The sequence below is a fragment of the Hippopotamus amphibius genome, chromosome 5 (genome assembly GCF_030028045.1).
Source record: "Hippopotamus amphibius kiboko isolate mHipAmp2 chromosome 5, mHipAmp2.hap2, whole genome shotgun sequence".
NCBI lineage: Eukaryota > Metazoa > Chordata > Mammalia > Artiodactyla > Hippopotamidae > Hippopotamus > Hippopotamus amphibius.
This window is the reverse complement of record NC_080190.1, coordinates 120,865,385-120,891,833: the sequence shown is the minus strand read 5'-3', so window position 1 is coordinate 120,891,833 and position 26,449 is coordinate 120,865,385. Positions and strand designations below refer to the sequence as shown.

The 26,449-nt window shown below is 41.8% G+C and overlaps 1 protein-coding gene across 1 annotated transcript; it reads right to left on the bottom strand.

The window, feature by feature from the left end:
• Positions 1-966: 966 nt before the first annotated feature.
• Positions 967-25,473, bottom strand: GGH (gamma-glutamyl hydrolase). The gene is made up of 9 exons (XM_057737149.1): positions 25,254-25,473; positions 22,119-22,233; positions 18,407-18,457; positions 14,580-14,664; positions 11,883-12,021; positions 7,061-7,167; positions 6,887-6,977; positions 2,875-3,012; positions 967-1,337 (listed from the first exon to the last, which is right to left on the bottom strand). Exons 1-9 carry the CDS (start codon positions 25,351-25,353, stop codon positions 1,216-1,218), a joined length of 948 nt encoding a protein of 315 aa, XP_057593132.1. The 5' UTR covers positions 25,354-25,473; the 3' UTR covers positions 967-1,215.
• Between the last annotated feature and the right edge of the window lie 976 nt (positions 25,474-26,449).

The window sequence follows — 26,449 nt, the reverse complement described above, 5'->3', positions numbered from 1 at the left end:
GGAGGACTACACTTTACCTGTGGAGCCAAAACAGCAGAAAGGGACACAAACACACACACACACACACACACACACACACACGAGGGTGAGTCAAAAACTAGCTGCACTCTGGCTGTAGAATTTACAGATGTTTTAATATAAATGGAGTGCGGATAGTTTTTGACTCACCCTCGTGTGTGTGTGTGTGTGTGTGTGTGTACACACAATGGAATAAATATGTATATATATACATGTATATGGTATATATGTATACATACACATGTACATACATGCACACACACATAAACAAATGTACATGTGTACGTATATATATATTCCATATACTGTATATATATACACACATATATATCCTACTGTGCACACACCACCCCCCCACAATGGAATATTACTCAGCCACAAAAAAGAATAAAATCTTGCCATTTGTGGGAACACAGATGAATGTGGAGGGTATAATGCTAAGTGAAATAAGTCAGACAGAGAAAGACAAATACTGTATGATTTAGTTATATGTGGGATCTAAAAAACAAAACAAATGAACAAACATATCTAAAGAGAAACAGTCAGAGATACAGAGAATGAACAGGTGGTTGCCAAGGGGAGAAAGGTAGGGAGTAGAGCAGGGTAGGGAGTAGGGCAGAGTAGGTAAAGGGAATCAAAAGATATAAACTCCCAGTTACAAAATAAGTCGCTAGGATGTAATGTACACAGAGAAAATACAGTCAACAATACTGTAACAACTCGCTATGGTGACATAACTGGACTTATTGTGGTGATCAGTTTCTAATGTATAAAAATACCAAATCATTATGTTGTACACCTAAAACTCATGTAATGTTGTATGCTAATTACAATTCAATAAAAATTAATTAAAAAATAAAGAGTCTTCAGTAAGGATGAGGTAGGTGGATGGGTAGTGGGTGGGTATGTACCTCCAGAATCAATCAGTTAGAAAAAATAAAATATCTGTATTTTCAATAAATTTATTTTTCCTAATCTTCAGATAAAAGAAAGCTTTTCCATGAAATACACTATGATTATGTATCTGTCTCAATGATCACCAAATGTGATAGAGTCATACTGAATGAAGAATCAGAGGCAATAACATCATAGAAAGGGAATCTCTGTGGCCTCCTATTATGGTCATGAGTAGCAAGTTACTGTCACAGTTTAATCATGGAGTTAATCAAAATTCCTCTGTTAACACCTCGAAGGCTTTCAATCAAATATATAACTTTGCTGAAATGCAGACGTATTTCCAGTATAGACTGGACGGTACTGATAAATTAGTGCTTTGCCTTCTTCAGCATCAGACTCAAAATGGTGATTGTTTTTCCGAGCTGCAAGAAAAGGAAAGTGTTAATTTTTAAAAAGGACACAATTTTCAAAAGGCTACTTTATACCATTTCTTCCTATAACCAGCATTATTAAGTGGGACAACACCAGCAAAAAAGAGAAACATCTTACAAAATTTCCCCCAAATAAAGCAGCACCTGATTTGGAGTAGAGCCCCTTGACAACAGCCGTGCCTGCCCTGCACTGGACCCCATGTGGTGCTCACTCCCCCTTCATTCAAGCCTACTGAGCGCCTACTGTGTGCAAGGCTTGATGCAGGGCCTGGGGGCAGAAACATCCACAAGGCAAGGTCTTAAGGCTCAAGAAGTCTTGTCTACTAGCCACCAAGAAGTGGATACTGTAAAGTTTTTATAGACTAACTTCCTGAAGATGCTTGAAGAGGACAGAGAAACTGGCAAGGCTGAGGCAGGGGAGAATGGAGGCACTTCCCCCCATAAGGGATCAATTTGAAAAGCAAGGAGACACAAAGACGTCGGTGTGGCTAAGGCTTAGATGTGAGTGGGAGGGGGTGAGGGCTCAGACTGTACCCTAAAGTCAAAATAAAGTAAATACAGGCTTTATGGCATTTTTAGAAAGAGGGATACTGGAAAATGCAGACCACGCAGCCGAGCCTGTGACGGTGCCGCAGAAAGCCTTGCTCTGCCCCTGCTGTTCTCAGGCACTCCTACACACAACATGAAAACGTTTCTTGGGACTAATACTGCACATGAAAAAACGTTTTAATTTGTTTTTTTAATTTGGGGGTTTTGTCATGAAATAACCCATTCAACTGAGCATGATCTTAAACCACAGTGAACTCAGAAGGAAGAGTGTGGATGGAAGGTGGGTAAAAACCTCAGGGCAACTTAGAGGGAGGATGCAAATAAGGCTCGTGGAAGTCTTCCTGTGGCCACGACTCGCCTGAGTGATGCCCTATCCCTTATAAGTTGTGTTCATAGCTCTGTCTTACACCCATATCACTCAACTGAAACTCAAGCATCTATAACCAGATTCTCAATTTACCCACAAACCTAACACAGCATGACTACGTCTGTGTTTTCATCATGAAAAAGCAGGCAAAGTATATTAACTTTCTCCAGTATGCCAATATGTGCAATTAGGCAGGCTTAAAACCACAGACTGCTGAGTATAGATTCAATGTATCTAACTGTCTTAGAAAAATACAATCTAATTCTCAGAGAATGTCATAATTAAAGCATTATTCCTAAGAAGTGTAATGGAGGGGAATCTAAAAAAAAAAAAGTACTCAAGGAAAACAAAACAAAACAATCTTTATGCCGTTGTTCAAGAATTCAGTCCCCTCAAGAGTATACAGTACTGTTAACTGAAATAAATGGCCTGGTTTGATCTGAATGACTAATATCTCAATTTCAGAGCTTTCATGTGAATTATTATTTTTTTTAAAGTTAAACCTACTTTTATAACATTTATAGAGTAAAAGAGTACACAGAAGTCCAGATGAGAGCAGTTTCCCTCAAAACCACACTAGGATGATAAAATTATAACCCCGCCCCATGTTACCTTCAGCCACAAAGAACTCTGCTAAATAAAATGCAGCCTTCACAGCATTAGGTGCGTGGGAAATGCCTTTTAATTTCCCCCACTCATAAGGAGCCTTCTCTGGATGCCACTGGACACCATACACTGGATACTGGTATCCTGCATGAAGAACACCGACTGGTGAGTATTAAGTAGTAGGAATGGTCCAGGGTATTACTTACAATTAAATTCTGTTTTACGTCCTGTTTAAAACATTATTTGATAACACACGTCAGACAAAGTAAAATGGTGCACATACTCTCAGACACAAAGAATTTTAGTTTACAGTCAATGTGAAAGTTCACAATACAATACTTCACTTTCTCAAACTTTTATAATTTGAAATACGATTCGCTTCACTAGGTGATCAGAGTAGAGTGAAATAACTGAGCCTTTGAACATATCCCAGCTCAAGAGTCAAGTGCGACAAGTTTCTTCCACAACAGGTCTCTCTTCTCCCCACCTCAAACCACATTTCCATCCCCTCCTCTAATGACATTCATATGAGAATGAACCACGCCAGCACCTCTGGTGTCCTTTTAGGTAAGCCACTTTGTCTCAGCCTACACTGCGTCTCTCTCTCAGTCTGTGGAATGGTTCCTGCTTTCATGGTGCCAATTTTTAAATAGTTTTTAAAAGTTTAAAACTGGTGTGAAAGATTTTTGAAAATGTAGTTCACTTATTTTTAGAATCCTTAAACAACTTTATATTAAAAAAATGATATGATCCCTAGGATTTACTCCAAAAACTAATCTGGCATGAGGAGAAAGTAGATATGAAACAAGATTGGCCACATAAATGTGACAGTTGTTGAAGCTTAGAGAAAGGTACCCAGGGTGGTCATTATATCACTCTCTCTACTTCTAAATATGTTTCTCAAATTCCACAGTTTTTTAAAAACGTGAATATGTGTAATATTTACCTTCTGAGAAATTTATATAAACTCTTTTTTCCCCACATATGCCTTTCCTCATTTAAATTGAAAAATTCTCCCTCTATTATTTCTGCTTTGAAATTATAAACTGACTACCATGGGAAAACACTTAGAGAAATGAACTCCCTGAGTTCATTCAGTAGAGATATCTAGGGAAAAGGGTACTGTCCTCTCACATCCCATGAGACTCTGCTAGGAGAGATCATGTCATAAGAAGGAAACCTATCTTATCCTAGCCTTCTTCAGGCTAGGTTCACAAGAGGAAAGAAACTACCAGCAAGCAGCTCCAGTCACTCTACTCCTCCCTCCCTGTTGCCCCTCTCCCTACCTCCGTGTCACATACTCTCTTTCTCTTGTCTGGGACCACACGTGATGCCACCAGCAGGAGACCCATGGGCTGGATGACTAGGAAATTAACTGCTACACATTAGGTAACTGAAAGGCAGATCTAATACATTTCTTTGAGATATGAAAAGTATTATTTAGGGTCATAAATATCCTAAGTGATAAACTGTAACAAAGATTCTTCAGACAGATAGATAGATGGATGAATGGATAGGCAGAGATACACACTGACATTCAGAAATAAGTGAGATTTACTCTTTTGTTTTTGTAAACTGCATCACTAAAAGATCAATGCAGGTCCCTAACAACTCTAGAAATCATGCCCTGACTCACTAATAGAACAAAAGTATCAAGAATAGTAAGGAAATATGCAAATAACAGCATCTGAAGTGTTTCTATCTAGCAGGTGTCAAAAAATTTTCAGAAGATAAAATTTTCAAATGAGCCTGGTATGATGACATAGCCAGAAACAGAATCAACATGGAGTCCTATTTCCTAATTTCCAAGCCAATACTCTTTCACTTAAATAATTACTCATCCACTCAACATCGACTGAGATTTTCACAAAGTCCTAGAAATGCAAAGAAGAATAAGACACAGTCCCAGCTCTCGGTGAGCTCTCAGTCTAGGAGGGAAGACAGAATATGAGCCAATAAGTGCAAAGAGACATTCCTAGGTAGCGCAGGGCAAGTAGAAAGTGGAGGGGCTGAAGATACAAAGAGGAAGGATAACCAGCAGGGATGGCGTCCAGGAGATGACCACTGCCTGAGTCTTAAAGCGAGCTAAGAGGTCACCAGCAAAAGAGAACAGGGAGGAAGGGAAGCTTCTCAGAGCAGAGGAACAAACATAAGAAAAAGCACAGAGGCAAGACGCACTGCTCTGTGGAGGCTGTGTGTGTGCCGATCAGAGCACACGGACTGCAGGCTAGTGATGAAGGCAGGGGAGACTGTGAGTAAACGACTGGGGAATCCAGACTCTGAACTCCAAGCGCTGAAGAGCCACTGAGGAGCTTTCTCCCCAAGCAGTGTGGTCAGACTGGAATCTTGGGGGGTTGTCGGGGGCCGGCTGGAAGGCAGGTTTGTGGAACAATTGGGAGCTCCTACGGCAACCCAGGTGCAAGGTGGTGAATGCGGAAGTCAGACAGGAGGACTAGAGAGATCTGGGAAGAAGAATTCCCAAGAAGGATCTGGGAAGTAGAAAGTGGCAGGGGATTTTTAGATGTGGAGAATGAGGGCAGGAAGTCAAGGACAGCCAGCACCAGATGCTGTGGTGAGTGGCAATGCCGTCCACTGAAGTAACGCAGGAGGGGAAACAGGGTGAGAGAGGTGAATTCGGGTAAGTTCACTTCCGTCCGGGTTCATCAGCCTTTCCCAGAATTCCCTGCAGGTTGTTTCTAAACCTTCAGACATCCAGTGACACAGCCAAAATCTCTGAATAACGTGAACTACTTCCACTTTATTCCAGTTGATTCCACTCCAGGACGTGGGCCTCGCGAGCAGCACTAACCAGTCTCACCAGCTCAAAGACCACCTACTGCTTCTGCAAGCTCTCATTCATGGTATTTTGCTTCCTTGAGCACTTGGGATTTTTTTGGCTATGAACCACTCACTTTCCTTAAAACCTCATATGCAAATTTCTTAAAAGACCAGGGTAAATGTAGGTTCCTCCAGAGTGAATTACTGATATTTGTTTCTGCCACGCACACTGGGACACCATCAGTTTGAGATAACTTTAAACACAATTTTTGACTTGAAATCTGTCGAGCTTCCCAGTTAGTATAACGCAGGCTGTGCTAGACCAGCCTATCGTGAAGATACTCAAGGCATATCCATTTACCAGGCCCACTTCCTTAGGGCTAAGCTTCAGAATGGGCACTGCTCCCTGCAGTTCTCCAGGCAGGATTTGTTGAGGGTCCAGCCTTTCAGGTCCTGCTCCCTGGGGGCACTCTCCAGGTTTAAACACTCCACTTAACTCTGGGAGTTCAGGGGACTTCCCGGTTGGTGCAGAGGTTAAGAAACCGCCTGCCAATGCAGGGGACACGGGTTCCATCCCTGGTCTGGGAAGATCCCACACGCCACAGAGCAACGAAGCCCATGTGACACAACTGCTGAACCTGCGCTCTACAGCCTGAGAGCCACAACTACTGAAGCCCGAGCACCTAGAGCCTGTGCTCCTCAACAAGAGAAGCCACCACACTGAGAAGCCCGTGCACCTGAACGAAGAGGAGCCCCTACTCCCCACAACTAGAGAAAGCCCATGTGCAGCAACAGCACATGAAGACCCAACACAATGAATCAATTAGTAAATAAATAAATAAATAAACCTCTTGGAGCTCAGTGCCTGAATACCCTTACTGTCATTTCATCCATGTATTTATTTAGAAGATGTTTTTCTGTAGGCCAATCACATTTTTTGTTGTTGTGTGGAGCATGTACTTAACCTGCAATATGGCTGGAAACAGAAGTCACTTTCTCTATTTATTTCTGCATCCACTCTCCCCTTGCTCTTCACTTCCCTTCTCATCACCCTATCCTAGAAGGGGACCCAGGTAAACCACAACTGATTTGGAGCATTGGCAAAACAGGTCGCCTGTCTCCAAAAATGCCCTGACTTCCAACTGCAGTTCCCAAAGTAACATGACTTTATTCATAAGAGAACTATAAAATCGAAATTAATAAATATAATGATAGAGTATACATGTGCAGTGATACACACCTTCCACTGTTGAAATAAACTCAGTATAGCCGTCTGTGTTTGTAGTTAACACACTGAAAAACGTCTTTAACTTTTCATTCATGGTAAAATTCTGAAGTACAAAAATAAAAACAAAATAATTACTTCTGTAGTAAATCTAAAAGTGCTCATTTCACTCTGTAATTGATACGCTACCTTCACAGAGAGGCTCCACTTGTGGAAATTTGCAGTCAGAGGTTCTGTTGCTAATGACAGCAACAGGTCAGCAGGAAAATTCTGGAACATTCTGCTCTGCAATGCACCTGAAATAATTTAAGCACAAAAGAAATAATTTAAACAGAGAAAAAAATAAAACCCACTGAACTCACTGATCTACAGCCAGAAAGAGGCCATTACTAAGACATAATCAAGATGACTAAACGATATACAAACACATCGTTTCCACAAAAGCATTTTAGTCAAGCGCAAAATAAGGTTAACACACAATTCCAAAAATGTTCCATACTTAGGTACATTTCTTCTAGAATTGTAACATAAATAACTAAACTTCTTTGGACATGATAACGAGCGGGCCAGCCATAGAGTAGGCAGAGGATTTTAACATGAGTTCTACAGTCAGGGCTGAAAAATGGGTAAAATTTTTCACATTGTCGTGGCTTGAGTGTTGGTTGGAAAAGAATTTCCAGACACAACGCAGTAGGAAAAAGTAGGTTTATTAGAAACAAAGAAAAGAGAGGGTGGGAAAGATGCTGGGAAATCAGCAGGTCGACTTCCTGGTATATCAGGGAGAGTCGACCCCTTCGTGGGCTCGCAGCCAACTTTTATAACCCCTAGACAAAGAAAATTCCTGCTGGGAGAATGGCATTAATTGATTGGTCAGTGTGCCAGAAGGCAAAGGGTGTCATTAGGTGATAGGCCAGGAACACCTTCCCTAGTATGAGGTCGTGTTGTCAGCTAACCTAAGTCAAGAAACATAGCCTCTTTGCAGATGACATGATATTATATACAGAAAACCCTAAAGACTCTACCAGAAAACTGCTAGCACTAATTGATGAGTTTAGTCAAGTAGCAGGATACAAAATTAACGCACAGAATTCTCTTGCATTCCTATACAGTAACAACGGAAGAGCAGAAAGAGAAATTAAAGAAACTCTCCCATTCACCATTGCAACAAAAAGAATAAAATACCTAGGAATAAACCTGCCTAAGGAGGCAAAAGATCTGTATGCAGAAAACTTTAAGACATTGGTGAAAGAAATCAAAGACGACACAAACAGATGGAGGGACATACCATGTTCCTGGATTGGAAGAATCAACATCGTGAAAATGACTGTACTACCCAAAGCAATTTACAGATTCAATGCAATCCCGATCAAATTACCAATGGCATTTTTCACAGAACTAGAGCAAGAAATCTTACGATTTGTATGGAAACGCAAAAGACCCCAAATAGCCAAAGCAATCTTGAGGAGGAAAAATGGAGTTGGGGGAATTAGGCTTCCTGACTTCAAACTATACTACAAGGCCATAGTGATCAAGACAGTATGGTACTGGCACAAAAATAGAAAGGACGATCAATGGAATAGAATAGAGAACTCAGAAGTAAGCCCAAACACATATGGGCACCTTATCTTTGACAAAGGAGGCACGAGTATACAATGGAAAAAAGACAGCCTCTTCAATAAGTGGTGCTGGGAACATTGGACAGCAACATGTAAAAGAATGAAATTAGAACACTTCCTAACACCATACACAAAAATAAACTCAAAATGGATTAAAGACCTACATGTAAGGCCAGACACTATCAAACTCCTAGAGGAAAACATAGGCAGAACACTCTAGGACATCCATCAAAGCAAGATCCTTTTGGACCCACCTCCAAGAATCATGGAAATAAAATCAAGAATAAACAAATGGGACCTCATGAAACTTAAAAGCTTTTGCACAGCAAAAGAAACCATAAACAAGACTAAAGGGCAACCCTCAGAATGGGAAAAAATAATTGCCTATGAAACAACAAAGGATTAACCTCCAAAATATACAAGCAGCTCATGCAGCTTAATACCAAAAAAGCAAATAACCCAATCCACAAATGGGCAGAAGACCTAAATAGACATTTCTCCAAAGAAGACATACAGATGGCCAACAAACACATGAAAAGATGCTCAACATCACTCATCATCAGAGAAATGCAAGTCAAAGCCACAATGAGGTATCACCTCACACCAATCAGAATGGCCATCATCACAAAATCTGGAAACAACAAATGTTGGAGAGGGTGTGGAGAAAAGGAAACTCTCCTGCACTGTTGGTGGGAATGTAAGTTGGTACAGCCACTATGGAAAACAATTTGGAGGTTCCTTAAAAAACTACAAATAGAACTACCATATGATCCAGTAATCCCATTACTGGGCATATACCCAAAGAAAACCATAATCCCAAAAGAAACTTGTACCATGTCTATTGCAGCACTCTTTACAATAGCCAGGACATGGAAGCAACCGAAATGCCCATCAACAAATGAATGGATAAGGAAGATGTGGCATATATATACAATGGAATATTACTCAGCTATAAAAAGGGATGAGATGGAGCTATATGTAATGAGGTGGATAGACCTACAGTCTGTCATACAGAGTGAAGTAAGTCAGAAAGAGAAAGACAAATATTGTATGCTAACTCACATATATGGAATCTAAAAATGGTACTGATGAACTCAGTGACAAAAACAAGGACGCAGATACGGAGAATGGACTGGAGAACTCGAGGTTTGGGAGGGGGCGGGGGCGAAGGGGAAGCTGAGACGAAGCGAGAGAGTAGCACAGACATATATATACTACCAACTGTAAAATAGATAGTCAGTGGGAAGTTGTTGTATAACAAAGGGAGTCCAACTCGAGGATGGAAGATGCCTTAGAGGACTGGGGCAGGGAGGGTGGGGGGGACTCGAGAGGGGAGGAGTCAAGGAAGGGAGGGAATACGGGGATATGAGTATAAAAACAGATGATTGAACTTGGTGTACCCCCCCAAAAAAAAAAAAAAGAAAAGAAAAAGGAACATAGCCTAAGTTAGGATACCAGTGCTGCTGGGGTGGGGGAGGTTGAGCTCACTCTGGAATTGGGTTGCTATGGGGGTCGAGCTGATGCTGGAATTAAGTTGCTAGCCCATAAATTAATTCTGACTTTGGTTTTGGGCTCCACACACATGTGTACATATTTGTTTTCTCAGGAAAAGATTCAGAGCTTTTAACACATTTTCAAAGGTATCTGGGACTTAAATGGTTAAAAATACCAACAATGTAGAAAAAAACATTAAGCAGGCCAAGATATTTCTACTCACTAAATAGATCAAAAGAAGCAACTGACCTCACTGAAGGCTCTGGCATCTCACACAGACACACGCCAGCGAGGGGATGAGAAAATTCTGATGGTGGTCAAGGCTCCAACGCCAGCTGTCCCTAAATGAGCCCCTCGCTCAGGATGCTAACGGCATCCATGAGAATCCAGAGCCACAGATAACAAAAATTCACTGATACCTTACTTCAGCGGGTTTCATTCCTTTCTTGTATAAACTCGGTTTTAACCACACACAACCAGAAGAGACTGACATACTACATATACTTCCCACAGGATTCTTGCAGTAATTAAGTGAAATAATGTGAGAAAGAGCTTTGAAAAGTATAGCGCATTTATAGGTTCTATGTATAACTACTGCTTTCTATCCAAAATCCTTATAAGAACAGGAATGGTTGGTAGCATTCAATTTTGATGATTCAGAGATCAAGTAACCTACAAGAATCAATATCATTTACACAGACTGATAAATAAAGAATCGGTCTGGCCTTTGTCCTGGGTTCCTGACTGGGAGCTTTTAAAACTCTTCGAATTTCCTAACTGATAGGCATGCTCTTTGTAAGGCCAATGAGGTGATACAAGGTGGCCCCTGGAAGCTTCAGGAATAGGCTGGTTATCAGAAAGACTAACCACACGATTACAGCACATCTGACTTTACCTGGCTCTGTAGCACACTGGATGTGCATTGGACTTCTGAAGTAAGTCTCACTTTGAGCCAGCCTGATCTCCAGGGATGGGGCGGGGACTGGAGACTGAGTTCAATATCGCAGCCAATGACTTAATCAATCGTGCCTTCACAACGAAGCCCCAATAAAAACTCTGAGCACCAAAGCTCACTGGAGCTACCCAGCTGGTGAACACACTGCTGTGCCAGGAAGGTGGTGTGCCCTGACCCAACAGGAAGAGGGCATGAACTTCTGCATTCCCTCCCAGACTTCATCCCATGTGTATCCTTTACAGCAAAATTTTTACTGCAAACGTAGCACTTTCCTGAGTCCTGTGAGTCATTCTGAGGGGGACTGTGGGAATCCCCAAATTCACAGCCAGCTGTTCAGAAGTGTGGGTGGCCCGGGGGCGTGACCTGTGCCTTGCATCAGACATAAGAGCAGTCCAGGCAGGGAGATGACCTGTAACTGGAGTGTGTGCTAACTCCAGGTGGTTCGTACTAGAGTGGAACTGCAGTGCACCCCAGCTGGGGTCGAAACTGTACACGGCCACGGGAAAGATGCTGACTACAATGATAACAGCTCACATTTATGAGAGTTACATTTAAAGTGCTTAGCACAGTACCTGGAAAACATTATCTTATTCAACACTCACAAAATAACCCTAAGAGGTAAACGCTTTTACAAATCAGGAAATTAAAGCGAAGAGAGGTTAAAAGATTCCCCAAGGCAGAAGTGACAAAGCTAGGACTCAAAACCAGGTCTGATTTTAGCATTTCTAATTATACATGGTCCTGATATCACTAGAAGCAGTAAGTTACCAACATGCAAAATTCCTTAAACCATCTTCATAACTCAGTACAAAAAGTGATCATTCACATCTTCAGCCTGTGTAAATAATTTAAAAATTGACAAATGTTGTGAACATTTTTTTGACTTTGATATCTGCAACTTACCAATCCTGCCCAGTTTTTTTAAGGATCAAAAGAGAATTCTTACCTTTCGTGAAGTTCAGTGGCATTTTCATTCCAACAGTATCTGTGAGAGTTAATAAGAGCTCTCCACTGACCAAATATGTAAGCTCTTCAAATCCAAGGCAGGTCCCCCACACGGGAAAATAGTCTCCATTACCAAAAGCCTTTGCAGAGTAAAGAGAAAACTAAGCTTATTCAAGCTTCTCAAAATAGAAATCATACATTTGGTTTGTCATAATAAGATAGGCACCTGAGGTATACATGGATTTCTAAGGAATTTTCCAGGATCAACAGTAGTAGGCTATCACTTACTCTCTCTTCTATCAGTAGGACATCACTTAATCTCTCTTTAGACCAAGCTCCCACATAATAGTTCAGGTTTAATTAACTAAACTATTCCAACTCAGATGTGCTAGGAAAGATACAGACATCTGTCAGTCAACTACCAAACAACACATGCAACATTTAGGGACAGTAAATGTCAAAGACAATGCTAGAAAAATGTTTATTTATACATTTTCCACAAATCTTGTTGCTTTCAATGACTGCCCAGTTTTGAACATACTCTGAATGGAAGTCTTCCCTCCATTTATCTCAGAATTTATAGTAATAGCTGCATCATACCACCCTCAGCTAATCAGATTTAAATCAGGTGAAAGCCATGATCCGGAAGGAAAGGAACAGTCAGTAAGCAAAAGTAAAATAAAATTTCATAGATTAAAAGTTGTCTACTAAAAAAAGTACAAATGTACTGGGTTTCTTAGAGGAAATCACAACAACTAGTGTGACTGGGGGAAAAGCATTCTAGCGACTGAATTTTCTGATTAACTAAAGATTAAACCCATATATGCTGATAATTACAAAAATGGATTTTCTAACTTTTCTTAAAGCAGTGGTTTTCCTACATAGACTGTAAATATAACCTAAGAGTAACTCATTTTAAATGAGGAAATTGTTAGGGAATTTTTTTCTGTTCTTCAATGAGAAAAACACAGAACAGCATTAATTCCTACACTTCCTATCTCAAGATAAGATTTTAATACTTTACATACAAGCCTGGAAAATTTTGTTTTCAGAAATTATAATTGGATACGTTATGCTGAAGGGTCTTACTTCATTCACTTACAATAAACACAAAAGAGGGCTGACCTGTTCTCTGTTTCCATAAGCACCAAATTTGATTTCTGGACTAATGCTAAATCCCCACTTGCTGGGACATCTTTTATTTGTTGTGACCAGCAGAGCAAAGGACACAGAATGGAACCAAATAGATCCAACAGAAATCACTTCTCAGGGCTTCTTCATGTGGGCTGTGGACCCCAGTGGCTACAGCTAGATGGAAATTCAAGGCTGCTAAGCTTTGTTCTTTGCTTTGAAATCCTCAAGTCGCTAATTACAGTTTCTTAAATAGACCTTCAGGTCTCATGGGTTAGGTGGCTCCTTTTTTCTTTTTAAATTGAACAAGCCAGTTACACGAGTCTCTATATGCAAAAGGAAGAGTGACTTTATAATGTTCATGTATTGCATATGCTTCCCAAATGCATTTTAAATCACTCACGTTATAAAATTTCAATTTTGTTCACTAGTTTTTCCAAAAAATATCCACTGAGCATGTACTAAGCACATGGAACCAAATGATATGAAATGAGAAATGCCTCAAAGGGTGTCGGAACTATGCAATCAGATGAGCCAGGAACAGCTAACTTCAAGATACTCTGTTTCTGAGATGTAAGTCCCTTACTGTCACAGATCCTGTCCTAGCACAGAGTTAGAGCTAAAAAAAATATTTGAGCACTTCTACAACAAAATACTCTAAATGTTGAGAGGAAGAAAGATGCTATCCCAGCTGGGGTAGGAGGGACACCTCCACACAAGAGGCACAGCCCTTAGCCCTGAAAGCTGGCTCAGGCACACATTAGGGACAGGGTAGGAAGAAACAGACTAAGCCGATCTGAAAGTAGGACCCAGAGTATGTGCTAGAAATACCAGCCTGGCTGCAATTACCTGCACAAGCAAAGTCTGGAAAAGGTGGGCTGTGGATGCACGATCTATCTTGACTCAAAGACTATAAAAGGCTACAGGTCATTGAGCCAAGCCATTAAAAGTTTTCAAACAAGCATCTCCTACGCTAAAAGCAGTTTCCTTAGGGAAATACTTAAGGTTAGGGGAGATAATAGGACCAGCAAGATTAATTTAAAAATTGCTGTTAACAGTACAGGGGAGGAATAGCCAGGGTCTGAGCTACAGTGCGAAGGCAGGCACAGTGGGAGACTACAAAGGAGTCGAGAGGCTCTGCAAGTCCCTGCAGGGGGAGCCTTAGGGTCAAAGGTAACTGCGAAGAAAGATCAAACAGGATTGGATGAGTGGGGCAAAGAGCAACTTTCAAGGGCAGATGAGGATTAACAAACAACATGTGAACAAGGCCCAGCACATAAGGAAGACAGTTTACTCAGCCACCAAGAGGGGCCTGGTTCACGTTAATAAGTTCAAAGAGGGCCGGGCAGGGCTCCGAGGGCTCCCTGGAGCCCAGAATTAAATGAAGCACACAGAAAATGGGCAGAGCTGCCACGGGCTGGAAAAGAACGGGCACTGCAAAAGGTAAAGGGGGGATGAGACTTGGGTAACTGTGAAGGAAGTATTACCACGTGCTTCAAAAAAAGAATTATCCTCGTGAAAAGTTACAAAAACTCACCTGCAGTAATAAGAGAGAACTGAGATTTACCTGTATGGCCAAGTCGTAAAATATTTTGGCCACATGGGCGTAACCTGACTTCAGGAGGTTAACACTTCCTCCAGGGAAAAGGATCCTGAAACAACATCAAAAAGGGTGCATTTCAACCCCTCCCCCCTCCCAGAAAATAAACAATCTTTTTATTTTAAAACAATTTTTCCTTATTACATAAGCAGCAAGATCATAACAGAAAATGAGAAAAGTGAGGCAAAAAGAAAATATAAAATATTTACAATCCCACCCATTTGTAAACTACTGCCATTAACAATGCACTTGTACATATTCTACCAAACTTCTTGGATAAACAAGTCTATTTCTGAAATAGAGTATGGATACATTAACATAAAATAAACGGGGGGACTTGCTTTGCTGTACAGCGGAAACGGGCACAACAGCGTAAAGCTATCCTACTCCAATAAAGAGCGAAAGAAAAAAAAAAATCATGTTGATCTCACAAGTCAAGTCATCAAATGGATCCCAATCAGATGGCCAGCAATTCTCATCTGAAACAGCTTCGGACAAGCACCAGGACCCATGGTCCCAACAGAGAACAAAGTGGTGATAATCGAGGGCATGCAACCTTAAGTGACCTGAGACGAGTATTCTTTCTCTTCTGGAACCAATAAAATTACTACAATTCTGGGAAGGTATGAAAATATGTATCACCTTAGAGAAGATCAATGTAACTGTTTCAGTAATTCTCAGGAAGTGAAAAAACAAGCAAAGAAAAAATGAATAAAGAGTTAAATCTAAAAAAATTAAAAAATTAAATGGGGGAAGGGGAGAAGAGTACACAGAGCTAGAAATCAAGGAGAAATACAATCCTGAGTACAGCTAGGTTTAAATTAAGATGATCAGAGATGCCAAAATCAACTGCAGGTCCATAATCATGGGTCAGTCTTAGCTCACTCCCCCCCCCCAAAAAAAAAAATTGTTTTAACCATAAAGAACAAACTAATCATAAAAATAGCAGGCCAGAATTAAATATCCATGAAAATTTTAATTTATTATTATTACCCTGAGATGTCTTCAGAAATAAGAATGGCATCAGAAAAATTTGAAAAAGAACACAATTACAATTCTAAAAAAACTCTAAGAAAAAAAGGGGAGAGTCACAAACATGTGACTTTTACTCTACCCATAAAGGAAAGATATAGAAAAATATTTATGTTTTTAGTAACTTTTTAAATTACCTCTAAAAAGCTCTTAAAGTAAGGATATTCAAAAGAGATTACAAAGGTTGGATTAAATATATTAAAATTTTTGAAAATACTTAAATATGGATTTGAGACGTGAAATTTCACTTTTGAGACTGTTGTTCATTCAGTAATAGGTATTAGCCCGAGAGACCAGGATGGGTAGTTTTGCTGTTAGTAAGACCATGGTCTAGTAGGAAATATGTAAACTACAGAGCAGAACTTCTGCCTCAAAATCAAGCAGAAAACCCCACAGTTGAAGTGGCTTAATGAAGACTCATTAGCAGTTCTCTTTTTTCACTGACTTAACATTTACAAACCTGCCTCTGAACAAACTTGGTATGTTTAACCTCAAAGTCCATTCATAATGTAAAACTTGACTGTCCCTCCCGGTTGCCAAACTCCTTCAGAGCAAGGCTCTGCCTTTTCCTCTCTGCACCAACCCCACCCCCCCAAAACTGTCTGGGGTACACTGCATAACAGGGCTCAATAAAAGTGTTTCTCACGTGGCATTAGAGTCCTGCTCATTGTCTGCTGTGTATTTTTGCATATTTTTGAGTAAGTCCAGTCCATATAGTCTGTCCTGGACTTGTTTATATTTGTCCACGCCAAAGTACACTGCACATAACAGGCACTGTAAATGTTTCACTAAAGTGAACTACTTTTACAGTAAATATTTACTGATCCAAATTAAACTGAATGCAAATGACTATTTTGAACATAGCTTTTTTAAAAAAATAGTAATAAATGTGTTTTTAAAAGAACTTTTAAAGTTCTTTTTATACAAGCTTTACAGTAAAACAGACTCCTGCCACCCCACTCCCAATCAGAAATAACCACCGTTAAAATCTGTTGTGTTGACCTGATGTATGTTATGCATATCTCTTCACTCCAACTCTAAAAACAAGAGCAAATGGGAGTATACTACACACAGCATTATGTGCTTTGCTTGTTTCGGATAACAATATCACATTGTTCATGTAACAATAGTGATTCCTAGCAGCATCTATAGATATCCTCATTTTTAACCTGTGCACAATATTCTATTATATGCATACAGTCTATCTTTTTACCCAATTCCCAACTGATGGACTGTTAGGTAAATTCTAAATCAGGGGTTTAGAATTTCAAACAATACTACTATGCATATGTTGGGACCCAAGTCTTCACATAAGGGGGGATTATATATATATATTTTTTATTGAAGTATAGTTGATTTACACTGCTGTGTTAGTTTCAGGTGTTTTTATACATAATACATACATACATATATATATATGGGTATGTATATATGTATATATATTCTTTTTCAGATTCTTTTCCCTTATAGGTTATTATAAAATACTGAGTATGTTCCCTGTACTATACAGTAAGTCTTGTTGGTTACCTATTTTATATACAATAGTGCGTATATGTTAAAGGGGGGATTATATTTGTTAAATAAAATTCCTTCTGAAGGATTCCTGGGTCATATGGTATGTGCATTTTTAATTTAAATAGATATTGTAAAAGTTCCCTCAAAGACGATATAACTTACACCCTGATGGAAGAAATTTTCACCTACTGAGGTATGGGGAAGTCATTCTGGCTTATACATTTGGCTTGAACTTTGTGCTAATTAGAACAGCCCGTCTTATGGCCTGTCAAACACGTACTGTCCATCTGCTTTAACCATTAAGAAAAGAACACATTATCCAGAAGTTAAAAAAAAAAAGTCCACTCTGAAGACAGGGATGAGTGTCCCCTCTTCCTACGACGCCCAGGCTAGTCATCTTTCAAAGGTAAGGTTCCCTTCCCAGACACCAAGGTCATGCTGACCTGCTGCACACATGATCACCTGTCTCCGTCAGAACCCTGACGGAATGTACCCCTGTAGCCTCTGCTGTACATTCTTTGCTCTGTCAAGATATAAAATGGTGTTTTCCAGAGCACTTTCTTTCAGGGCTATCGTCCTCAGTTTGGCTCGAATAAAACTCTTCTATTCCTCAATACAGATTGCTTATTGATTATTTGTATCAACAACTCCCATAAATAAAGAATAAGAACACTGTTACCTCACCCTTTCACCATAGAGTACTAGCACATTTTCTGCCCTCTGCCAGCTTGATGGGTTTTAATTGCTATAATTAGCTTTCCTCTAATTTTGAGTAATGTTGTACATTTTTTCATATGATTAAGAGTTTTTTTTTTTTGTGAGCTAACCAATCATATCATTTGTGATGCTAGAAGATATAAAACTTTTTCCCAAGTTCTATTCAAATCACCTTCTGAAAGATAACCAATTAATATCCTCAGTCTTGACTTACAGATCCCCTAAGCAAGCAGTACACGATGGCCTCCAAAGTGACTTCAAAACATTTGAGACAAGCATTAAAAGAATAAAGATTATGTCACACATTAAAAAAAAATTATAGGTTGTCTACTATGTAACATTTATTTCTTAACCTGCCTTCTCTCTGCAGGACTTCTGTACCTCTCAACAAAATAATTCCTATAAAAGAACTCAGAAAACTAATATTACACCACTGTAAGATAGTTATATAGAAATGTATTAAATTTACATGTACCTTTTTGCATCACTTAAATCTCACACACTGTATTAAAGCAATGTTGGCAACTTACCCATTGATAGATTTGAAAAGCTTTCCATATTCTTCATTTTTAAGATCTAGCCTGAAAACAATAAAAAAAGTTACAAAACATCCATTTCCAAAACGTAAGAAAAAAAGAAAGCCTCTAAACGAAGTCACCACATTAATCTTTAAAAGCCAAGTGAAAAACAACTTTTAAATACTGGACAATATCACATCTCTGCCTTCCTAGAGGCATCTTCTCAAACTACATAAATGCCACATAATTATATCCTTGTTTTGCTAATGAGACAAGTAAACATGTTTTCCTCTGGTCTAATGCAATCTAACATTGTGAGGTATGTGTTAATATGAAAAACATTAAAGACCATGAGATTTGGGCACCAGTAATTTCTCTGCTAGCCAAGAATGATCCAAAAAAGGTAAGGATATTCAGTAGTTTTTAAGTAAAGACTAAGAGATTTATTAGCATGCCTATCTTATCTACAGGCAGCTTTGGCAAAAAATATAAACGCCAAGCCCCTGCTTCAACCCACCCCTACCACCAACTGCAAAGGTCTCAGAACTACTGAGAATTCAAAAGTCAGAACAGTTCATGGTACAGACTACATGCAGGTCCCTGTAGATGGGCCTAATTTGCCCAGGTAATTATTCCGAAGTTCCCTTCATCAAACATCTGGTAAGGCTTTCCTACGAATCACCACATTAGTGATGATTTCATTCCCTTTTCCAGAGAAAACCCACGGGATTAGTCTGTGACGATGGCTACAACCTTCAATTATGTCACAGTGAGATGGGTTACTCTTCTAGAAGTTTGACAAAATGCAAGAACAAGGGAAAAGAACATCCTATTTATGAATTCCTGTAAGACCTGTTCTACACTGAGCAGTCTTCCGGTTGTATAAGAGAATAAGAAGGCATAATGCCTGCTCAACCTGCCATAAAAGGAGCAGGCAAATATCAACTACAGTCCATTTCTGCCCCACAGGAAAGTTTTAGAGGGTGTTAGGACACTTCTCCCATTATTAAGTAGAAACCTATGATGCCCAGAACATGGCTGTGCTTTGCCAGAAAACTCCTCTGGGCTTTCCCTGAAGCCCAACGGAGCTGTGCTGTTCAGAAGTTCTTAACAATCCTCCTCCGGCAGAGAGCCACAAAGCCCTGGGTGATATGCCATGTGTTTACTGCTTAAATGGAGGACAAATGGGCAGGAGGCCCTGACCTCAGAAGTGACACGGAGATGAAATGCGAGTCCCAGTATTCTGCCAGTTCCATCTCCCCAGATTGTGTCAACAAAGAAGGAACCAGTAGGGACCCAGAATCTTCCCCATGGATATTTACACCAGGACGGGCAACCACCACCATCAGGCACCAGAACTCAGCTGCACTCCAGGGACTCCTACCAGCTAGCCATGCAGCCCGGTTCCAGTCATTTCATTCACTCTAAGGAACAGCTCGCACACTGTCCATGACTGAATTTTGGGGCCCTGTTTATCACTGTTAAGGGGCTTAATGTTCGTTGGTTGGGGTGGGGGGGGGAAGTGTCATAAATTCAAGTGCCTCAGAGGCCTTGCAGGCAAAATGGGCCAGGTCACACTCTCTGAACACAGATGGTATTTGCATGTTAGACTTTCCTGAAACAGAAGACCCTCTCCACAGGTTCTCTTTAAGGAAAACAGCGAAAGTCTGGTAATGACGGCCAATGACACAGCGTCGGCAGCCTGAACAGGAGGGACAAGCACTCCTGCCAATGGAGACCACAGGCTCCGTTTAAAGTCAGCTCCAGGTAATTGTCTTCAAAGAAGAAAAGCCAGAAATTCAGACTTCTACGAAGTCTTCTGATTTGTACGTATTTTAAACACGGTGTGGATGAAACATGTTTTTAAACCAAAAGCAGCCTGTGGGCAGCCACATGCCGGCTCTCAGGAGGGGGACACTCTGTGGGTCCCACCAGTCCTAGGGCGGGAGATTATAATAACCCGAGCACACTGGGCACCTGAGGGCAAAGGCAGCAGACTGGAGGAGGCAGGACACCAAAGACAAACTTCTTCGCCTGCTCCAGGATGCTGCGCAGGTCTCCCATCCTCCTCCTTTTCCCTTGTGAGCAGCAGAAGTTGGTCCCCAGCGTCCGAAATTCAGAAATGAACCCAACGTTGCCAGTGACTGCCTGCCTCATTCTACATTAGGCAACCCTCCGCAGGCTGCTCTGGGAATTTGGCTGCCATGCATGACATTGCTTTTACAGGATCATATGCTTCTAATTCTGAGCAACATACCTTAAAGTGAACTTTGCGAACCCAAGCTGGAAATAAATCTGAATGCTGACAGTCACCTTTTCAGTATCTCAGTCATAAATCCCAGTATTCTACAAATCATCAGTTTCAAAACTTCCCGTTTCAAAACGTCTGTCTTTCTCGTCTAGTCCTCACTGTGTCCTTTCATTCCATGAGTCATCAGGTCTTGTTGATTTTTTTTTAAGAACATTTACCTATCCATCCTACAACCACTGCTCTAAGCCAAGCCCTCCTCACTTCACACCTAGCCTGCTCACGCCTAGCAGCCATCTCTGAACTGGCCAGCCTGCCTTTTCACTCTCCACCTCCCCCCCATGTTATCAGCACTATGTCCTAAAAGAAGAGCTTGCAGAAAAAGCTTGCAGGATCAAAACTATGCAACACTGTCCTGAGGACCCTCCAGAGCTGCTGCCTCAGCTCTAAAACTCTGCTGTCACCCGAATTCCAAATAAGATCTCATTTGAAAAATTAGATTTGCTTCTAAAAAACTGAAGACTAATGTCAAAAGCAAACGTTCATCTTGGAGTAGAGACACTCAAATGTAAAAGGTCAAGCAAAAAGACCATCGTTATGAATTTAAACACAAAACCATTTTGCGGTAACATTCTCTAAATTGTAATATTTGTATTTTAAGCATTAATGTTCTATCTGAGCAGTATTTTTCTTTGTTACAGTTTTTTAATGTGAAATTATTTACAAAAACGGGTTGCCCAGAGCAAATAGTTGTGTTTTGTGTGTGAAATCACTTATACTGGATTAGGTGGGGGTGCTGGAAGATCCTAAAATACACTAATTTTGTATAAGATTATATCAGTACTTACAAGGTTTTTGTTTTGTTAAAAAATTCAATTCTTTCCAAATCAAAATGACACGAATCATTTATTATCATGTCATATCATGAATATAACATGATTCATTTGATTATTCCTAGGTCATTAGATCACAAAAATAGTGTAGCTCCTTTAAAACTGCAATATCTGCAATTTATATGGAAGCAACATGGCTGTATTAGTCATTTCCGAACTTCTACAGTAGAGTGCGAAGGTATTTTAAGTCCTCTTCTAGAGCATTCCTTGATTCCCTAAGTGCTTCCTTATCCTAATATTAGAGAATGAAGTTGGTGAAGCTGCAGATGCTTTTACTGCTTTACTTTCATGATGTCTGATGAGGCTCACCTTTTCTGGGGTAAAGGAAACTCATCCCAGTCTCTATCTAATACATATGACACACCTCTAACGACAGCATAGATACACACAGCTTCACACTTTAAACAACTTAAAGAGAGACTCTAAGCATTAGATTTGTGACATAACTCAGGTGTGATGTTACTGCATTTGAATGATGCAATCATAGGAGAGAAAGCATTCATTTTAGAGATAAAAGACAATTTCAGAGATAAAATAGCAGTTGCAGTTTTTATCATTCAGTGTAAAAAACATCCAGTCATACCTTACTGGTACAACTCTCGCACCTGCGGATTCCAGATACTTTACATAGGATGCAGCAATATAATATTTTCCCAGGGTTTTCATGTTCTCACTGTGGCACCTTTGCATTAATATTCCTAAATTACAAAAAAAAAAAAAAAGAGTTTGAGTTTCAAGCAATTTCCTTTTTCCTGCTCAGAAACTGAAACACATCACTCTAGAAATGTCACTATGTTACTCATTTAATTCACAGAATTAAATACGAAGCTTCTGGGACATCCCTGGTGGCCCAGTGGTTGAGACTCCACGCTTCCAATGCAGCAGGCCTGAGTTCGATCCCTGGTCAGGGAACTAGATCCCACATGCCACAACTAAAGACCTGGCACAGCCAAAATAAATACTAAAAAAAAAAAAAAAGGAAGAAGAAGCTTCTCCTGAAAGTATACCTATAGAATTTGGGAAAGCAGTAGTGGAGGCTGATCTGAGTTTTAAGTAGCCTCCTCTCTTGCCTCATCAGGGAAGCCAAATAAGCCCCCAAAGCAGGCCTACAACAGCACCAGCCTCTTTCACACAAGCTAGAATCGATCTCACAGTACAGATCCTCCAGTCCCACACACACTCAAAGGCACATCATCTGCTTGACAACAAAGCAAAAGTGAAAAATATCTTCTATCCACATCTCTCCATCATCACCACCACCCTAATCCAAGTAACTAACATCTTGCCTCCCCCCATCCCAGACTATTTTAATAGCCCCTTAAAAGGTCTCTCTGCATCCATTCTTAAACAACTGGCTCTAACTCCAACCAGTTCTCCACATGGAAAGAAATCTGATCATATCACCATTCATTCATTCGGCATATATTACTGAATCATCCTATATACCAGGCACTGAACTAGGTAACTAGGTGCTGGGGACACATGAGTGAACAAACAAAAATCCCTGCTTTGTGGGCTTTAATTTTAGTGTGTGGAGGGAGAGAAGAGAGGACACACAATAAACAAGATCGAAAGAGTAAACAATAGTGTGATGGCTGGTGGTAAGAGCGAAGGAAAAAAGTAAAGCAGAGAAAGAAGGTGTGTATCTGAGGAAGGAAGTGGGGGAGGTGTCCAATCTCTAGAGAAGAAGAAAGTCTCTTAAATGTGGTGGTCAGGCAAGTCCTCCCTGAGAAGGCAGACACTGGAGGCAGGACTTGCGCAAGGGGAGGGAGAACGCCACAAGCAGATATCTGGAGGCAGAAGGTTCCAGGATGAGGGAACAGCAAGTGCAAAGATCCTGCGTCTGGTATGTGCCTGTCCCACTGCAGGGAGTGCCTGTGACCTGAGCCCTGTGTGAGCCAGGCGAGAAAGTGACACGAAAGGAAATCAGAGAGACAGCAAAGCGGCAGGGGGTACCTCCTAAACTACACACCCTGGGGCTTGGCCCCACCTACTTCTCTGGCTGCCTCTCATCCCTGAAACTTCAGCCCCAGCACAGCACTGGCATCGAGGACACATCAAAACCCATCTGTCTGGAGAGGACACCTGTGCCTGTATCTCACTATTTCACCATTTGGAACATCTTCCATGTCTCTGTAGGCCACCTGACAGAAAGGGCCATCTGTATCAGTCACCTGTGTCCCCGGCTTCTTACAATCACTGGCATACATCAAGCACCTAGTTAACCCATGCCAAATGCCAAACTGTTCAGTAAGACAGCTCTTCTCCGCACGGACAGGTAAGATTGTCTTCATTGAGGACAATACCATTTGGGAGGGAAAGAATGAGGGAGTGTCACGGGAAACGCACTGGTTACAGGACAGGCAAGGAGGAGGGGCCACCAAGGCCAGCTGGGGACACGTAGACACAAGGTACCAGAAGGGACAAAAGTACCTTAGAGCAAGTAAGTCCCATCAACTTCTCCCTGGCCACCTCCCCATCCTGGGTCAAGAGCAGGGGCTGTATTCCCCGCCCCTCAAAATGTGACCAAAATCCCGCCTGTACTTTAAGGCCATTTCATGACTTTTGCAGCTTCCTTTCTTTGAATCCTTTGCACTCCTAACTCAATATCTTGCACATAGGTGTTCAGATAACTATTTGGTCTTAATTGATCAGGGTAAACCAAAAGCATATTCACTTTTTCTATATTTGACCTTGGACTTGTTTCCTAGAAACCACTGTTTCTAGCAAAGGGAAAAGAATCACCCCTCTCTTGCCTTCCCCACCCCCCACACCCACAATTCCCAGCACACTACATAGAATTACAGTTTGAATTCATTCCTCTTGGAGATTCTAACTGCTATTTTAAATAGCTTATGAAACAAGGCATTCCAAGTTCCAAATATTGATACACAACACATCTGAAAACTGGGCACTACCAATATACATGAAAGAATGCGCATCTACTTCTTATTTAGTTACAGAATACAGTGCCCCTCCCCGTGGGGAAAAAAAAGAAAAATGAAAAAACAATATGAAAGGCATAATACTACAGATAAAACAAAACCGATCTTAATCGTCCGCACACAAGTTACTTCTTGCAAATTTAAAATTCCGGGCTGCTTTCTCCTGGGTTGCTTTCCCCTGCCCAGTCCCAAATGTCTGTTCTGGCAGCGCAAATTGATTTTACTCTCTTTTTAAAACATACATTTGTTGAAAACGAAAAATGGCATGCTTCATTTTAACAGCAAACAGAATTGCCATTAGAATGACACCAGCCACTGCTGCGCTCCACTGCCTTAGGTGACAAAGACCGCGGTATAGCATAATTTCTGGATTATCTCGTCAATTCGATTTTTGTATGTTATAAGGCATTGTTCCTCGAAATGCGCCCTCAGCCAGTGAAATTTTAATGAAGGTAATACATGCACAAAATCGGTTTTTTAGGAGAAGTTCCTAGCTGAGTACAAACAAGAATCCCATCCTCAGATTCTTCACAGTGCACCCTCCTCCCTTCCAATTTTAACAGCCACGGATTCGAGGAAATCAACGAAGCATTAATTAGCTATATTTCAACACGATCCAAACGACGGCTTGGCCACCGTGCTACGCAGGAAGGCACACATCCTAACCCTGAACTTGGGTCTTTCCAGGACAGGACGCACCCGCCGGAGCGCAGCAGCTGGAGGCGCCCAGCGAGGTCCCGGCCCCTGGCCCCCGGCCCCGGCCGCCTCCTTACCGATGATGGGCTTCTTGGAGGTGCGGGGGGCAGTAGCGGACAGCCCGAGGCTCGCCGCCCCGCACAGGACCAGAACCAGCACGCTCAGCAGGCGACCCATGCTCGCCGTCGCGCTCGCCGCCTCCCGCCACCTTTCAAAGGCACTGCGGGCGCGCAGCCCAGCGCTGCCGCCCCGAGCTCCGGGCAACTCCAGGTCTTCGGGCGGGGGCGGCGCTCCGCCGCGGGGGCTCATGGGAAAGGCCGACCAAGCGCGTGCGCGCTGCGGGGCGGGGCGGGGCGGGGCGGGGCGGGGCGGGGCGGGGCGGGGCGGGGGCGGGGGCGGGCGGCTCCGGGGGCGCCGAGGGCGCGCTCGGCCCATCCCTCCGCCGTTGCTGCCTCCGCGGCCGCGGCCGCTGCCCCTGCCCCGCGGCCCCGCGCCGACCTCGCGGAGCCTGCGGAGACTCGGGAAAATGTCGGGTGGGCACGGGGCGCTCTCAGTGTCCACGAATCTGCCTTTTCAACTGTTTTCTCGACGTGACGTTAAGTCACCCGGAACTAACCGGGGCGCCTGGTCCAGCCGTCGAAGGGGAGCCGGTGGATCTCGGCCTGACCGAGTGGGTAACCAGGCAGCAGGGGAGGCTGGTGAGAGGTTCTAGAAGTCGCCTGAGAACTTTGCGCCATCGGCAGCTCCTGTCTAAACTCGTCTTTAGGAATGCCGGCAGCCGAGTTCGATACAGGGATAGACGGTGACTTGGGAGGTAATTTCCACATCCTGCCGTGTGTGTGCAGGGTCGAGGCTTCTGGATGAAGCGAAGGGAAGACGAGGGAAGGACGATGGATGTGAACACGTCCACGGGCGCATCGCCCCAGCTTAGAACTGGGTCAAGAATGCGCTGACTTCTGGCATCATGGCAAAGGGGCAAGACCAGGCCTGGCCCGCAGACCGTGCCTCCTAGCTTCCTTGTTGACCACAAGCGCAGACTGTCCTACAAACAGGGCAGAAAGGATAACTTGGGTTCCTGGGCATTATTAGACTTTTGATTAAAATTTTAAAAGAGATTTAGAAACGCTAAGGCATATTTTGGTGGAAAAGGAGATGAAAGGCAAGCTTTTTCTTTCTGTGTGAAAACCTAAACATGAAGATAGGGCTTATCCTAGGTGGGTGTTCCCACCTATAAGGGTCAAGTTCAGAATAAAATTGAAGACTGTTTGAAAAT